The 16,306-nt window shown below is 52.0% G+C and overlaps 1 protein-coding gene across 1 annotated transcript in view; it reads left to right on the top strand.

Moving 5' to 3' along the window:
• Positions 1 to 16,306, top strand: part of CSMD2 (CUB and Sushi multiple domains 2) — a 245,256-nt gene that overhangs the window by 180,617 nt on the left and 48,333 nt on the right. Inside the window, exons 36-45 of the mRNA XM_051794414.1 lie at positions 693 to 817; positions 5,132 to 5,228; positions 6,013 to 6,117; positions 8,259 to 8,377; positions 8,465 to 8,534; positions 10,840 to 10,956; positions 11,349 to 11,558; positions 11,911 to 12,099; positions 14,689 to 14,866; positions 15,574 to 15,719. Of these exons, the coding sequence (XP_051650374.1) occupies positions 693 to 817; positions 5,132 to 5,228; positions 6,013 to 6,117; positions 8,259 to 8,377; positions 8,465 to 8,534; positions 10,840 to 10,956; positions 11,349 to 11,558; positions 11,911 to 12,099; positions 14,689 to 14,866; positions 15,574 to 15,719 (1,356 nt within the window). The remainder of the gene's footprint in view (positions 1 to 692; positions 818 to 5,131; positions 5,229 to 6,012; positions 6,118 to 8,258; positions 8,378 to 8,464; positions 8,535 to 10,839; positions 10,957 to 11,348; positions 11,559 to 11,910; positions 12,100 to 14,688; positions 14,867 to 15,573; positions 15,720 to 16,306) is intronic.

The raw sequence follows: 16,306 nt of genomic DNA on the forward strand, positions 1-16,306 counted from the left end.
GTCCCGTGATTCTATGAAAAAAAACATCCACAGCAAAACAAACCACTGGTGGAACTTGAAAAACCTCTTTCATGCCTCTTACAACCTGCCCAGGGAGTTGTGGCTGCCCCGTCCCTGCAAGTGTCCAAGGCCAGGTTGGACGGGGCTTGGAGCAACCTGGGCTGGTGGAAGGTGTCCCTGCCCGTGGTGAGGGGTTGGAGTTGGATGGGCTTTAAGGTCCCTCCCAACCCAAACCATTCTGGGATTCTCTGTTACATAAAGAAGCCCAACCTGCCTCTGAGCAAGAGCAGCTGAACCTCAGATTCCAGGGAACGGACCTTTTGATCCAGCAGTTGTTGTGAGATCTGGGACAGCACTTGGAATGAACCAGATCTGTCTGAAAGCTGCTTTCTCCTCCTCTGGAGAAGAGCAATTCCTGAAGCATCAGTCTCCTGGCTGATGTGTTCCCCACACCTGAGGGCTGGGCACTGCCCTGTCAGAAGCTACGGGAGAGATTCACTGAAAAGGGGTTATTTATACAAATCTTGATTTGGGTTTATTTATACTATCCTTTATTTATTGGGGTTACTTATACTATCCTTTAATCATGAGCCAGTTCTTGCTTTTCTGTCCGTGGATGGGTGTTTGCAAGGTGTTTTCAGCATAAAGCCAATTGCAAATTCCACTTTCCAACAGTGGTTTCCTCCTTCCAGTGCCGTGCGGTGGGAATTTGACGGAGCGCAAGGGAACCATCCTGTCCCCGGGGTTCCCCGAGCCCTACCTGAACAGCCTCAACTGTGTGTGGAAGATCACAGTCCCTGAAGGAGCAGGGATCCAGGTACAGTGTCAGAGACAGGAGGAAACAGTGTCTGGGGCTCTTAGAGAGGCCACGTGTTGTGAATCTCTGCCTGTCCCAGGAAAGAAGGTGGAATTCTCTGGGATCAAATATTCACTTACCCTGCGACTGCCAGGGTGGGCAGGGACTGAGCTCTGCTCTGGGGGAGCAGGGACAGGACCCAGGGAACGGCCTGAAGTTGTGTTAGGATGGATCTCAGGGAAAGGTTCTTCCCCCAGAGGGTGGTTGGGCACTGCCCAGGCTCCCCAGGGTCTGGGCACAGCCCCAAGGCTGCCAGAGCTCCAGGAGGGTTTGGATGATCCTCTCAGGGACAGGGTGGGATTGTTGGGATGTCTGTGCAGGGCCAGGGGTTGGACTGGATGATCCTTGTGGGTCCTTTCCCAATTCTGCTGGAGCTGAAGAGTTTTAAGGAGATCTAAAAAGGGAGCAGACTTTGATTCCTGACTGCTCAATAGACACGAGGTGCTCAGAGACCTGAGAGCTTTAAACTGGTGGTGTTTATTTATGGTTGCTCTGCTTTGGTTTATTTATGACAGCAGAGTCTGGAATTAACAGCCTCAAGCTGGAGGAGGACTGGTTAAATGGGATATTGGGAAGAAATCCTTTACTGTAAGGGGTGGTACCTGGCACAGGTTGCTGTGAGGAAAGGCTGGGAAAATTGGGATTGTTCAGCCTGGACAAGAGAAGGCTTTGGGGTGACCTGATTGTGACCTTCCAGTGCCTGAAGGGAGCTGAGGGACACTGAGGGACAGGGTGGGATTGTTGGGGTGTCAGTGCAGGGCCAGGAGCTGGACTGGATGGTCCTCGTGGGTCCCTCCCAGCTCAGGATAAGATTCCAATGGATTTTTGCCTCCTGGGGCAAAAAAACAGCTGGGGCTGTGTGGCTGTGCTGAGGAATGTTTTGGATATTTGGATATTTTGGGTGTAGATCTTTGCAGTGCTGTAATTCTGGGATGGTGGGAGCGTGGCTGTGCAGAGGTGCAGCAGTGTGGCTGTACAATCCCAGCCCTGCTGCTCCCTGTCTCCAGGTAAATGAGCTCTCTCTCCAGATCCTTTCTGTGGGCTCTTATCATTCCTCTGCAGGAATGGCCCCGTGAGCAGGAGGATGTGGAGAATTAAACCCAACAGCAGAGACCAAAGCTGAGACAAAGGGCCCCCTGAGGTGCCCTCCCTGAGCCTGGCACGGGGTGACACACAGGGGGTGGATTCTTGGCCAGGCCCATTCATCCCACATCTCCTTATCTGAGGGTTTCTTCCCCTCCTCTTTGCACCACTTCACGGGGTGTTTTGTTCATTAAGTGCTTTTGTTTCTCTGCCCTGTGTTTGCTGATGGGTTTGCAGCTCCCAGCTCTTGGCTCAGGGTTTATTGGAACAGCAGCTCAGCTCTCCCGGGCTGGAGTTTTTTTACCTGGGAATTGTGACCTGGTGCCACCACATCACAACCCAGAACCACACCTGACCTTGGCTCTGGGGTGGGCAGAGCTGGGGGGGGAGCAGCACTGGGGGCATCACAGAGAAACAGCACCAGCCTGGGGGGATCTTCTGAACCCTCTGCCAGGCTTTTGCTGTGCCCAGTCCAGCAAATTCTGGGATTTTAGCCATTTTTTAACCTCCCACAAGTGCCAGGAGGATCCATTTAGCCCAGCCAAACTTCTCAAGGGTTGAGGCAGTGTGCAGGTTGCTGGAGATTCCTGGGGTGGGGAGGTGATAACTCAGTGAATTTTTAAAGCTTTGTAAATACCTGCCTGTGTTCTGCACCCCCATGTTTGGAGGGTGAGCCCTCAGTGCCCCTTCCAGCCCCTTGGAGCTGTTCCTGCCCATCAGCTGAGCCCAGAGGGAAGCAGGAATTGCAGCAGGATGTTAAGCCTGGCTTTACTCATAAGAGATTTGGTTTTTTCTCACCTCTGGGGTTGTGCAGACACAGCTCTCATGTAAAACTGGGAAATGGAATGGCTTAATGGTTTAAAAGTTTGGGGGGTTTGGTTTTTTGGGGGTTGTTTTTTTTATTTTTCATTGTTTTATTTTTTTTTATCCCTTTCCTGCTGGGTGGGATTTTTTTGCAGGGGATATTTTGGGGTCTGACACAGAATGCAGGCAAACAAAAAAAATGTGTGTTTTGTGGTTGTGCTCTGCCAGTGCCAAGCTGGAAGTCCAGTTGGCAGGTCTGGGGTGGGAGGGTTTTGGTGGAGAGCAGGACCCTGGTCCTTCAGTGTGACCCCCTTCCCCTGGGACAGCTTGAAAGAGGGGAAGTTTAGATGAGATATTAGGAAGAAATATTTTACTGGGAGGGTGATGAGACCCTGGAGACACCTGAGGAAGGTGATGGTCACAGAGCTGGACCCACCACAGAACCTGCCCCCTTCCCTGGTCCCTGCTTTTGTTTATTAGATGCTAATTTAAGCATCAGTTTACCCTGGTTTTGTGCAACAATTAAAGGTTAAACAACTGTAAATCAGGGGGGGAGGTGAAATTAAAGCTTTCTTGGTAGCAGGACTCACTTGCAGGATTTTTATGTAATCAGGGTACTTCTGGCATGAATTATTCATCCCCATAGCAAACCTTCCTGAGTGAATTAATTTATATACATGGCAGTAAATAGATGCAGATCCCTTGTGAATCCACATGTCAGACTAGAATTAGGACCTTAAAAATGTTTATTCCGTTAAGTTGGGGGTTGGGGGGGAGGATGGAGAGGAGAATAAATAATTTAGGAAATGTAAGAGCAAACAAAATGCTCCTTCTCAATCCACTTTCAATAATGGAAATCACAATAGGGGTGTAATGAGGCAGGAAGGGAGGGATTGGCTTGGTCAGTGTGAGCAGTGATGGCTCTGTGGGGGTCACTGCAATTCCTGCCAGATGAACTCCACTTACTTTCTGCTAAAAAAATCCTTTGGAGGAACTTTAGAGCCTGTTCTATTGTGGAGAAGAAATCAAGGAGGAAGAAAGGTTAAAGTGGCCGAAATAATGGGGTTTGATTTGATTTTTTTTATTATTTAAATGGGTGTGTTGCATTTGCTGTTTAGAGGGGCAGAGGCAAGTGGGGGTTTGGGGTGGATGGAATAAGACTGGGGGGGAAAAGGGAGTTTTTTCCATGGAAAAAAACATGGAATAATAAGACTGTGGGGAAAGAAACAGGGAGGGTGTTCCCAGGGTTGTGTCCCACATGTGTGGAGCTGAGGTTTGAGGGCACTGAGCTCCCCTCCCTGCTCTGTGCTGCCAGGATCCAGCTGAATTCCATTGGGATTGGTAGGAATTCTTCACCCAGAGAGATCTGAAAGAGCTGAGGCTCTGCAGAAGAGGGAAATCTCACCCAAATGACCAAAGTTCCAGCATCCTCCTTGTCTGCAGCCGAGTTGTACAAGTCATTTATGCTCCTGGTTTGTCTTTTTTTAGGGTTTTGGTCTCCCAGTTTGATTTGAGGTGCCCAGTGTTTGAAAATCTCATCAAGAGCTCACAGATTAAAGCTGGTTTCTCCCAAACACCTTTGGCTTCCTCTCAGCTCTGCTGCCCTCACTCCCTCAGCCAGTTCCCCAAACTTGATTTTGTGTTTTTAGTGGGACACTGAATGCTTTGAACCCCCTGTATTTAAGGAATAAAGACAAAATCCCTTTTAATGGTAATCGTGGCAGACAAATCCGGGCCATTACACGGAGCTCTTTGCCCCGGGGATGAGCTGCTTTTGGGTGTAAATGCAGATTTCTCAGCTCGTTTGAGGATCGTGTTGATGTTCTCACTAATGGAGTCAAGTGACTTCCTAAAGCCTCCAAACCTTATGGGCCGTGGCAGGGAAAGGTGAAATTTGAAAATGCAGCTCGAGTGATTCAACTAAAAGCAAACGAGGCAAAGGCAGAAACTTGATTGGATTTAAAAAAAAAAAAAAATCCCGTTGTTTAATGTGGGTTTTTTTGTTTGTTTCCTTTTAGCTCGTGGGTTGCTGGTGGTTGCTTTGGTTTGAAAGGGTTGGAAGTCTTCAGGGATTTCTCAAAACAAGGCGGGGGGGGGGGGAAAGGGATTCTCAGCAGCTGTAAATGAGCTGTGCAGTTGCAGGAGCTCTCTCTTTGTGGGAGCAGCAGAAAACAGCATTCCTGACACAGAGTCTGGAGTTGGAGGGGAAAAAATAGCTGGATAAGCCCAGATAAGGCAGGAGGCCTCCAAGTTAAATAGGATAAATAAGGGTGTGTGGCAACTTGATTAGTGACCCTTTAACCAGATTAATTTAATTTATTACCATTAGTGCAAGAACTGGCCTGTTATTTTTTGGGGGTTTTTTTTTTGTCTTTTCTTTCCCTGCAGATCCAGGTGATCAGTTTTGTCACTGAGCAGAACTGGGATTCCCTGGAAGTGTTTGATGGAGGGGATAACACGGCCACCATGCTGGGGAGTTTCTCTGGTAGGTGCTCAGCACCCCCCTGGGCCCAGCCCAGCATTTCACCTCCTAAAACTCAGCTTGTGCTTTAAGTGCTTCAAAAACCCAGCACAGGTTTAAGGCTGGGTCCGTTGGGTTGGGAGTTGGGACTGTCTTCCTGTGGGAAACACTGACAGGGAGCCTCCAACACAATCCCAGTGGGGTTTGTTCCACAGCCTGGGATTGGGAATTCCCACAGTGCTGGTGGGTTGTGTGGGGTGAGCTCAGACACCTCACCTGCACCAAAAGGTGGGAAGGGCTACTCTGGTTTTTTGCCTCTCCGTGGGGAACTGTGGCTTTTGGCAGAGCAGGGAGGAGCCAGAGCTTTGGGAAGCTTTCAGATGCAGAACAACGAGCCCAGTTCTTGCTGGTTTGAGACCCAAATGTGCTCCAGGTGCTTTGGGGTGGGGAGGAGAAGGGAGGCTGGGGTAGAGCTTCCAGGGGATGAGGCAGGAGAAGGAGTGTGGGCTTCCCTGAGCTCCTCCCACGCTGTTCCTCATCCCCCCTTCCCTTCTTGATGCTTTTTGCCTGCCCCGTGGTGAGACTTCACAGGCCAAAATTCAGCAGCTGATGTTGGAAAGGCCATTGCAGAGGGGCCCTGGGTATTCCTCACTTGGCCTCATTAGAACCTGATCAAAACCAGGGGAGCTTGTTAAGTTTAAAGGACTTTTCTGTTCTCAGCCTCTCCTGCCTCAAATCTCCGAGGACACGGAGGAGGAGGAGGAGAAAAATCCTCTTCACTGTCTTTGTGCCCCTCTTGTTTTCCCAGGGACTACAGTGCCTGCTCTGCTCAACAGCACTTCAAACCAGCTCTATCTGCATTTCTACTCGGATATCAGTGTCTCTGCTGCCGGCTTCCACCTGGAATACAAAAGTAAGAGCAGCTCAGCCTTGATCTCCCAGTTCCTCTGAGTGCTGGGGAGACAATTACGGAGCTGCTGCTGCCACCTCCAAGCTGGGGAAGGGGCTGCTGGGGCTCCCCTGCTCTCCAGCTGCAGGGAGGGGGGTGTTAAACAGAGAACAGATGCAGCAGAGGAGATGTGGGGTCACAGGCTGACCCTGATGCTCTTGGTAGCCCTGTTTGTTGCTGTGTGGGAGCACAGGAGGAGATGTGGAGGTAGAAGTATTAAAAATTCATGGAGAGTTGGTGTGTCCAGCACAGGGCTGTGATCTTTGCTTGGGAGGTGCCTGAAAAGCCAGAGGCTGGGAATGCCTGCCTGCTCTTTGCATTCAGTGTTGGTCACTGCTGGAAAGAATGTGCAGGGCTGGACATGTCCTCTCCCGAAAATCCTGGGTGGGAGGGCCCTCAGAGGTCATGGAAGGTGTCCCTGCCCATGGCAGGGGGATAATGGGATGAGCTTTAAGGTCCCTCCCAACCCAAACCAGTCTGGGATGCTGTGAATGTCACAGCTGAGCCTGTGCTTTAGAGGCCAGCAAGTACTGACTCTACCAGCTTTTACAGGCTTTGCAGATTGAAACCTTGTCAATTATTGAACCCAGCAAGATTACAGCAACCAGCAAGGCTGGGGACTGGGAGCTGCACAAATGGATGTTGGGTCAGACATTCCCTTGTTCCCTCTCCATCTCCCTTCCAATCAATAAGTTCTCTGAGCACCGAATTCCCCCCCTGCAACAATCCTGGGCAGGTTTTTTCATCAGGCTGGGGGATTATCAGGCTTGCTCGTTTCCTTGGCTGAGGAAATGAATAGGTGTTGATTTTTGGGGCAGCTGGAAATGACATGGTTTTCTTGGCAGAATTTCAGAGCCCCCGAGCCCCAGGTTTTGCCTCTGCAAGGAAGTTTGGAGAGATGAGCTAAAACACCAGAGTTTTCCTCCCTTTTCTCCCTCACTGGGTTGCTGGAGCAAAGCTCTTATCTCCACATGCTCCACAGGCCAGAGCAGAGCAAGAACAATTTAGGGCTGAGTGGAACTCGGTGCCCACTGATCTGAAGGGGAAGTTATTTAAAGCCATTTTCTCTCTCCTGCCTCTCTGAAGGTCGAGCAGTACATCCATGTGCGGGGAGGGAACACATGTTTCCTTGCTGGGAAGCGTGACTGGGCTTTCAGGAGGAGACTCAGCCTCTCTCCCTCTCTCCTTTCTCTTTTATTTCCCCTCTGCTGTGGCTCGGTGGGGTTGGAGCAGAGCATCAGCCCTTGCAGTGATGCAGAAGGTTATCTTGTAGTGGCAGCTGCCAGCACAGAGAGCGAGGGAGGTGCTGGAAGCGGGTGTGAGGTGCCTTCAGGCTTCATTTTATCTCCCTTTGGTGTTTGGGAGGGAAGGGGAGATGAGGGAAGGAGAGACGTGTAAAGGAGAGACGTGTAAAGGAGAGCTCAGGGGCTGTTAATTGGGTTTGCAGCAGGATATTCCCAGTTGTAAATGTAGCTGGGATGGAAGTGGGATTGAATGAAATCTCGTAGGCTGTTCTGCAGGCACCAGCAAGGACCAGCCCTGCTTGTGGCTCCTGGTAAATTCAGGCTGTGATGGGAAACGGGAGGGAAAGGGTCGGAGATGGGAACCGAGCGGCTTCTGCCCAGGAAGGGGCAAATGACAACACATTCCGTGTGCCCCTGATCTCCTGCATCCTCTCCCATCCCTCTCAGGTGCTGCCTGGCTGCCAGAGGCACACACAGTTCCAGGTGTGGTGGGTGTTTGATTTCAGGTTGTCCCTGGTCCAGCTCCTCCATCACCGGCGTTCACTCGGGATGGGTTTGGCCACGAATCACCAAGGGATTGGTGATACATTTGTGCAGGAAAAGAAATGTGTGTTCCAGGGAATGAATACCTGTGGATCCTGGATGTGCCCTGTGACATGGGAATGCTGCACAGCCAGGGCTGTCCATGGAGAATCCAAAGGCCACGGGACTTTGGGGAGAATCCAACCCCCCCCCCCCCGCCGGTGGCGGTTGGTAACCAGGGGAAGGGGGTGAAACGGAGACGTGTGTTCCCATTGCTCCTGCCTCCAGCACAGATGCCATCCCTGCTCCCAGGAGCACTCATCCCTCTTCCCTCCACAGCTGTGGGTCTGTCCAGCTGCCCAGAGCCCCCCGTTCCTGGGAACGGCCTGAAGATCGGGGAGCGCTACTTGGTGAACGACGTCGTGTCCTTCCAGTGCGAGCCGGGCTACGCCCTGCAGGTATGGCCAGTGCCCAGCCAAAGGGTGCCCACAAACACCTGGAACAGTGGGAGATCCAACCCTGTGTCCTGTTTTCCTCCCCTGCAGGGTCACTCCCACATTTCCTGCATGCCGGGCACCGTCCGCCGCTGGAATTACCCTCCGCCGCTCTGCATCGGTAGGGCTCGTGTCCTCTCTACCTGACATATTTATAGCACTTTCCTTAAAAAAAAATACAAGTGAAAGGGGCTGATTTAGAGAAATTCAGGTTTGTTCTGAGTGTGGAAAAATCCTCATTTGTTGCCAGGGAAATTGCAACCCAGAAGTCCCCGGGGGCTGCCCGGAGTGCTTTGTTTTGAATGTTTAAAATGTGGCCGTAGCAGAAGATGGGAAATAACAAAATAATCTTCCTCAACACACAAAACCGTTCAAAAGGGGAAACCTAAAATTCCTTTGAGCTGGAAGCAGGTTGGTTTTCACGGGTTGAGGATTTTTTTTTTCCCATCTGAAGACCGTGGTCTGTTTTTTTATGAAGTGCATCTTGATGCCACTAAAGCTGCTTCTTTCCCTGGAGCCTGTTATCTCCCAGTATCCCAACTGCACCTCGGGTGCCTTGTTCCCACCCTGGAGTCCAGCAGGTCCTGTGTGACCATTTGTGACCACAGGTCACTTGTCAAGGTGGATGTTTGCCCCTGACACTGTTGAGAAGAGAAAAGGGCTGGGCAGTCCCTTTCCACCATGGAACAAGTGATCCCAAAGAGAAGAGGGACAGAGGTGCAGGGAACTTGCTGGAGCTTTTTTGATTATTTTCAGTCTTTTGCTTTTAGCAAATCTAGATGTTTAATATTCATGTTGCACATTTTGCAGCTCTGAGAGAGACATTTATGCATTTAATAGCTTTAGTTAACAGTTATTTCAGGCTCCTGCTGTTCTAGCTTACATCATTTTGCTTTAAAGTAATTATAAGAGCTAACAGTTCTTTTATCTGATGATCTGCAGGCCAGGAATAAATAGAGAGACATTTACAGGAGAATGACTGAGCTAAAGGACCCACACCCTTGGGAGCTGCTCTGAAAGAAATCAGAAGCCCTTCGGCTCAGCTCTAGAGCTGGGAGATCCCAGCATGGAGGAGGATCCAAATATTCCCATCTGGCTGAGGAACTACAAGTTTTCTTCTCTTAATCAGCACCAGTCCCTCAGTTCAGCAGGAATTTTTGCCTGCTTGGGCTGTGCCTCCGAGGCACTGTTGGGGTCTTCAGCTGTGCCAGGGGAGGGTTAGGTTGGATATCAGGAAGAATTTCTTTGCAGAGAGGGTGCTCAGCCATTGGAATGGGCTGCCCAGGGAAGGGGTGGATTCTCCATCCCTGGAGGTGTTTAAGGACAGACTGGATGTGGCATCAGTGCCATGGGCTGGGAACCACGGCGGGGTTGGATCAAGGGTTGGACTGGATGATCTCGGAGGTCCCTTCCAACCCAGCTGATTCTGGGATTCTGTGATTCTATGATCCTCAGTGCCCATCATCCCCTCTGGGATGTCCCAGCACCCTGTGCTGACCATCCTGGGGCTCTTTGCCCTGTGCCCATCACGGGTCTGAGCCCTGCCCAGAGCCCTGGCCGTGGCTGTGCCCCTGCTCAGAGCACAACCCTCTTCCCCAGCCAGAGTGTGCTGATTTTCTCCTGGTCTACTTCGCCCAGATGCTCGACTTCTAAATAATTCAGAAGTAGTTCTATTAAAGAGCCATTAAGAAGAAAAAGAAAGAGAAATCTTCTGGGAGAAACCTTGTTAGTAGCAAGTACACACGTAATGAGATATTGGACAAAGCCTGTCCCCTGCTGTCAGAACGTGTTAGGGGAACATCCACCTGGGTGGATCCAGCTGGCTGGTGCTGCTGTAGCCAGGCAGAGGTCACCCAGATAAGCATGAGAAGATGCTATCTGTGTGCTTAAATTTCATGTGATGCCTTTTGTAAACATATTTTTGGGCTGTCATCTGCAGATCTCTCCTTGGGAGGGGATGGACTGCAGCGGGTGTGCAAACACCCTGTTCTATATTTGGTGGTAATTGCCCAGGGATTGGCAGGTGGAGCAGGTAACAAGGAAAAGAAGTGGCTGTAGCTGGAGTCAAAATTAGGATCACTCTGTTTCTCCACAGTAATTTTTCAGTTGGTTAAAAATTCAAGCAAGTGCTGGTGCATGACATGCACTGACACAATGTCTGGCTCCATTCTTGCTGTTCAGGTCTGGCTTTCCCTCCGTGGTTGCCAAAACTGGGTCTCTGGGCCCAGGCTTTAATCTCCAGAGGGCAGGAAAAAAAGACACCTGCATCAGTAATGTGCTTGGCCAGCTTTGTGTTGGTTCCATAGCAGGATTTCCTATTTCTCTTCTCAAGTGTTTCATTTCTTCATTTCCCACACAGCTGGCCATGACCATCCTCCAGAGAGACCTGTGAGGGATACTGACCATTAACCCTGTTGGTTTTACAGCCCAGTGTGGAGGAACAGCAGAAGAGATGGAAGGAGTGCTCCTGAGCCCAGGCTTCCCAGGAAATTACCCCAGCAACCTGGACTGCACGTGGAGGATATTGCTGCCAGTGGGGTTTGGTGAGACAGCTGGGTTTGAGACACAAGAGGTGGTGGGAAGATCATAGAATCATGGAATGGTTTGGGTTGGGAGGGGCATTAAAGCCCATCCAGTCCCAGGGCAGGGACTAGCCCATCCACTAGCCCAGGTTGCTCCAACCTGGCCTTGGACACTTCCAGGGATGGGGCAGCCACAGCTTCTCTGGGCAAGCTGTGCCAGGGCTTCCCCACCCTCCCAGGGAGGAATTTCTTCCTAATCTCCCATCTGAACCTGCTCTCAGTGTGTGCCCACCCTCTGTCCCCCCATGGTGAATGCCCTGCTGGCTGCCCAGGGCCCCACGGGCGAGCAGCGCCGCTGAAGGTGCTGCTGGAGGTGGAGCTTTAGGTGCAGACTGTTCCTTCCTGCTCTCCAGGTGCTCACATCCAGTTCCTGAACTTCTCCACCGAGCCAAACCATGACTTCGTGGAGATCAGGAACGGGCCCTACGACACCAGCACCGTCATCGGGCGCTTCAGCGGCGCCGAACTGCCCGGCTCCCTCCTGTCCACCTCCCACGAAACCACCGTGTACCTGCACAGCGACCACTCCGAGAACAAGCCAGGCTTCAAGCTGGAGTATCAAGGTGAGGAGGGCATGGGTGGAGCAGCAGTGGGACAGTCACAGAATCAGAGAATCAGCTGGGTTGGAAGGGACCTCCGAGATCATCAAGTCCAACCCTTGATCCAACCCCGCTGTGGTTCCCAGCCCATGGCACTGATGCCACATCCAGTCCCATCTTAAAAACCTCCAGGGATGGAGAAGCCACCCCTTCCCTGGGCAGCCCATTCCAAGGGCTGAGCACCCTCTCTGCAAAGAAATTCTTCCTAATATCCAACCTGACCCTCCCCTGGCGCAGCTTGAGGCCATTCCCTCTCCTCCTGTCCCTCATTCCCTGAAAAGTGAAGGATAAACCATTTTCCCTTGGTTTTCCCCAGCCTACGAGCTGCAGGAGTGCCCCGACCCGGAGCCTTTTGCCAACGGGGTGGTGCGAGGGGCCGGGTACAACGTTGGCCAGTCCATCTCCTTCGAGTGCCTCCCCGGCTTCCAGCTGATCGGCCACCCCGTGCTGACCTGCCAGCACGGCACCAACAGGAACTGGGACCACCCCCTGCCCCGCTGTGAAGGTACTGGGGGGCACCCCTGGGGGTGTCCCTGGGCACTGGGAAGGTTCCAGCTCTGTGCTGGCCTCCTGTGAGTCCTCGTGTTGCCACTGGGCTGGAAGTGACTCCGCCGAGCAAAGCGTGGCTGGAGGTGGGCTGGGAATCATAGAATCATGGAATCATAGAATCATAGAAACAAAGAATCAAAGAATCACAGAATCCCAGAATCAGCTGGGTTGGAAGGGACCTCTGAGATCATCAAGTCCAACCCTTGATCCAACCCCGCTGTGGTTCCCAGCCCATGGCACTGATGCCACATCCAGTCCCATCTTAAAAACCTCCAGGGATGGAGAATCCACCCCTTCCCTGGGCAGTCCAGGGCCCTTGTAGGAATAATTACATTTTGCTTTATTTCTTCCACAGCATTGAGCTTCTCTTGATTTAGCACTGGGAAATCCACTTAGTCCCTGGGCAGAGATCCTTGCAGCTCTGGGACTCTCAGTTGGGAAGGTGGTGTCCCTGCCCTGGTCTCCTTAGTGTGGCATCTCCAAAATGACCCAGGAACTTTCCATGCTCTCCTTTCTGCAGACCAGTGTGCCAGGAGGCCCCTGCAGGCTGAGGGAGTGGAGATCTGTATTCCAGGCATCAAAACTCCAGTGTCCAAATTCTCTTTCCCCCCCCACAGCGTGGCTGTTTCAGCCTGTCATCCACGGGGCCAGTGGCCTGAGTTCTGTGGGATTGACTTCAGAAGCTTTGCAAGTGAAGCTTTGAGAAGTTCAGCTCTGCTTATTGAAGATTTCCCCCCACCTTTCCCAGGAGCACTGACCTTTCTCCCAGCCTCTTACAGCCCTTGGTCTGCAAGAAGTGCAGGGAGGTAGAGAGAGAGGTGATATTTTCCCTCTTTTAAGTCCTTGAACCCCAGAGAACACAGAGCACAAAGAACCAAATCCTCAGCTGCTCTTTCCAAGTCCAGCACCGTGTCAGTGGGAGCCTGTCCTGTGCCCAGAGGGTGCTGGGAGCAGGATTGTGCCCTCACCTACCTCGGGCACCAGCTCTGCCAGCTGCAGCCCTCCCTGTTATTGTGTTTTTAAGTAGTTTGCTGGCTCTGCAGCACTCTGAGAGCAGAGAGGTGAGGGTGAGGGACGTTTTGGCCCATTTGCTGCTGCTCTCTGTGCACATCTGCTGGGCTCTTCCTGCTGGTAAAGCAATACAGAACTTGCCTTTTCTTGCTCTTTTCCCTTAAATGGTCCATTTTTTGCATAGCAGCAGGCAGGGAGGACGTGCTGCCTTAGGCAAAGCACCTCACCTTTTTCCCTGGCAGGTCAGTGCTGAAAGGTCCTTTAATTAAAAGAGAAGCTGTTAATTCCGAAATAAAAGGCACAGAGGTTTTTCCAGCACCGCTCCAGGGAGGTTTTGCAGGGATCAGCAGCCTTCCTGCTGCTCTGCAGGGCAGGAGGGAGCTTGGCCCCTGAGGCTTCCTGGGTGTGTGTTTGAGAAAAGGAGCGTGGGGAGTTCTGTAAATACACGTGCTCTTCCCAGAGCAGGGCCAGGCAGGGAACACGTGCAGTTTGGCTCTCAGCTGGCTCAGGGAGGTCTGGGGAGCTGCTCCTGCATGGAAAGCAGAGGGTGTGAGACCCTGAGCCTGGACCCAGGAGCTGTGTGAGGAGGGAGAACCGTGGAATCGTTGAGGGTGGAGAAGAACTTTGAAGGTCACCAAAGTCCAACCATCAACCCAGCTCACCACTAACCCAGGTCCTCAGAAGCCACATCCCATGATTTTTGAACGCTTCCCAGGGTGGTGACTCCAGCAGTGCCCTGGGCAGCCTGTTCCCATGCCAGGATTGGGTTGATGCAGCTCCTTGGCCTTGGGGCAGAGCTGGCTCAGGCAGGGGACACTGAGCTGTGCCAGTGCCTGCAGGAGGGCAGGAGCACCTGCAGGTGCTGTCAGCATTCCCATTTCCATGCCAGGGCAGTGCAGAGGCTGCTGCTTGTACCTGAGCCACCCAGAGCTGTGTCCCTGCAGCAGGAGGTCACCCTCCTGTCCCCCCAGGGCCCTGCCCAGGCTGTCTCCAGTTGCCTCTCTTTAGTTTGTGAGTCCCTTTGGAGCTGGAGGGCTCCTGGTGCAGTGGAACTGTCCTGGTGATTAATGGCTTGGACGCTGCTGCCACACAAATCCTCATTTCCCCCCTGCTGGCCCAGCCCCTGCTGCAGGAACAAGGGCATGGATTTGCCCACTGGTGTGATCCCAGCAGGAGCTCTGTTTTCCTTGCAGACAGCTGGTGGAGCCCAGGGACTCTTAGCAGGGCATGAGAGACAATTTGTTTGCACACCTGGCTGTCACATCTGGACAAAACGCCCTGGCAGGCTCCTCTCAGCTCTGGAGCACTTCATAAATTCACTGTAATGGGATGAAGTTAAAAAGGTTTGACGTGCTCGTGGCAGGTGGAGGTTGTTTGAGGCGAGTCAGGCCAAGATCTGGGTCTTCCTGCATCCAGAATTGACATCTTGTTATGGTAAAAAATGAGAGAAAAATGGGAAATGGGGGATTTTTAAGAGTTATGTTTGGGGGGGTATTTCTTCATCAGGTCTGTGTTTCTCTCTGATTCCTTGCAGTGCCTTGTGGGGGGAATGTCACCACCCAGAATGGGACAGTTTACTCCCCTGGCTTCCCCAACCAGTACCCCAATTCCCAGGACTGCACTTGGCTCCTGACGGTGCCCGTGGGATATGGGATCCACCTCAACTTCACCCTGCTGCAGACAGAGCCCTACAACGACTTCATCACTGTGTGGTGGGTACAGCCCAGCTCTGGGGGGCTCCTGGAGCCACTCCAGGGGCTCCATCTGGGAAAGGTGCCCTTGGCTTTTCCATGGGAACTGGGATCTCTGCTGGAGATGGGCTCAGCTCTGCTGCAGTGACACTGCTTTCTTCACCCCAGGGGCTTTCCAGGCTGGGAGCTTCCTTTTCTACTTGTAGGAGGGAAGAGAAATCATTATTTTTGCATTATTTCTTTTAATAGAAATAGATGGAAATATTATTTATGCACAGTGCTGCACATTATCAGCTTCAGGCAGCCAAGGGAGCACATGTAGCTGCTCTGCTTAAAGAGCTTGGGGCCGAATTCTTGGGCTTGTAGCACTCAATAAATGGTCTTCAGAATATCCCAGTGCCTGCTCTGCAAACAGGGAGCGACATTCCTTTGGAAAACCAGTCCTAGCTCTTCAGGTTCTGAGGTTAAAAGTGAAGTTCGTGGTTGTAGTTGTCCACTGGGTGAGCACTGTGAGCCAGAAGAGATGATTCTGGTTCTCCTGGAAGCAGGGAGAGGGACTGGGGGGTCCAGGTCACTGCCCAGGGAGCTGCTGGGAAATGAAAAACAGATCTGGGAAAGGGAGGGCGAGGAAGGAAGAGCAGGGAGGAGTGGAGGAGTGGAGGAGGAGGGTTGTTTTCTGAGGTTAAAACCATGTACTGATGCTCTTCTCCCGTGTTTCTGCCACGCAGGGATGGAGCCCAGCAAACAGCCCCCCAGCTGGGTGTGTTCACTGGCAACTCTGCCAAGAAATCAGCCCAGAGCTCCTCCAACCAGGTCCTGCTGAAGTTCCACAGCGACGCAGCCAACGGGGGCATTTTTGCCATTTATTTCTATGGTCTGTATGGCTCTGTCCCGGGGGGTGGGGGGCACAGGGAGCAGCTGGGAGGCAGGAACAGTGCTGGGAAAGATGGGAACAAACACTCTTGTTGACCTGGAGTCTTCCCCACAGGGGCAGTTTTCCAGCCTGGAGGCTGAAGGTCTCTTATGCTGCCTGTCAATCCCCTCCTCTCCCTGGCATATCCCTCATGGACAGCCCTGCTTTGTTTGCCTAAAACTCCCCTTCCCTGCAGTTTGTGGATGCAGGATTCCCTTTTCCAGTGCTCTGCTAAACCAACTGGATCATCCTGGGGGCCTGTTTTCAATGATCCAGCAGAGACACAACTCCATTCCTCCGGGGAGGAGAAGGATTCCTGTAAATCCCTGGATTACTCAGGGATTCTTTGGTGTGAGGGCAGCAAAATCTTGGGTATTACATTAAATGAGAGCATTTGCTTGGTGGCACTAAACAAGAGCCTGACTGGAAATCGGATTAGCTGACAAGTTCCTGCAGCAAGTGCTGGGATTTGGGAAAGTGCAAATGGAGAACTTGCTCTTGCTTCAGGAATGTGAATTCCATGAATCCCATGCTGAGCCCCTGCAGAA

This window comes from Manacus candei, unplaced genomic scaffold, assembly GCF_025592945.1.
Source record: "Manacus candei isolate 608988 ecotype Guabito, Panama unplaced genomic scaffold, ASM2559294v1 h1tg000038l, whole genome shotgun sequence".
Taxonomy (NCBI): domain Eukaryota; kingdom Metazoa; phylum Chordata; class Aves; order Passeriformes; family Pipridae; genus Manacus; species Manacus candei.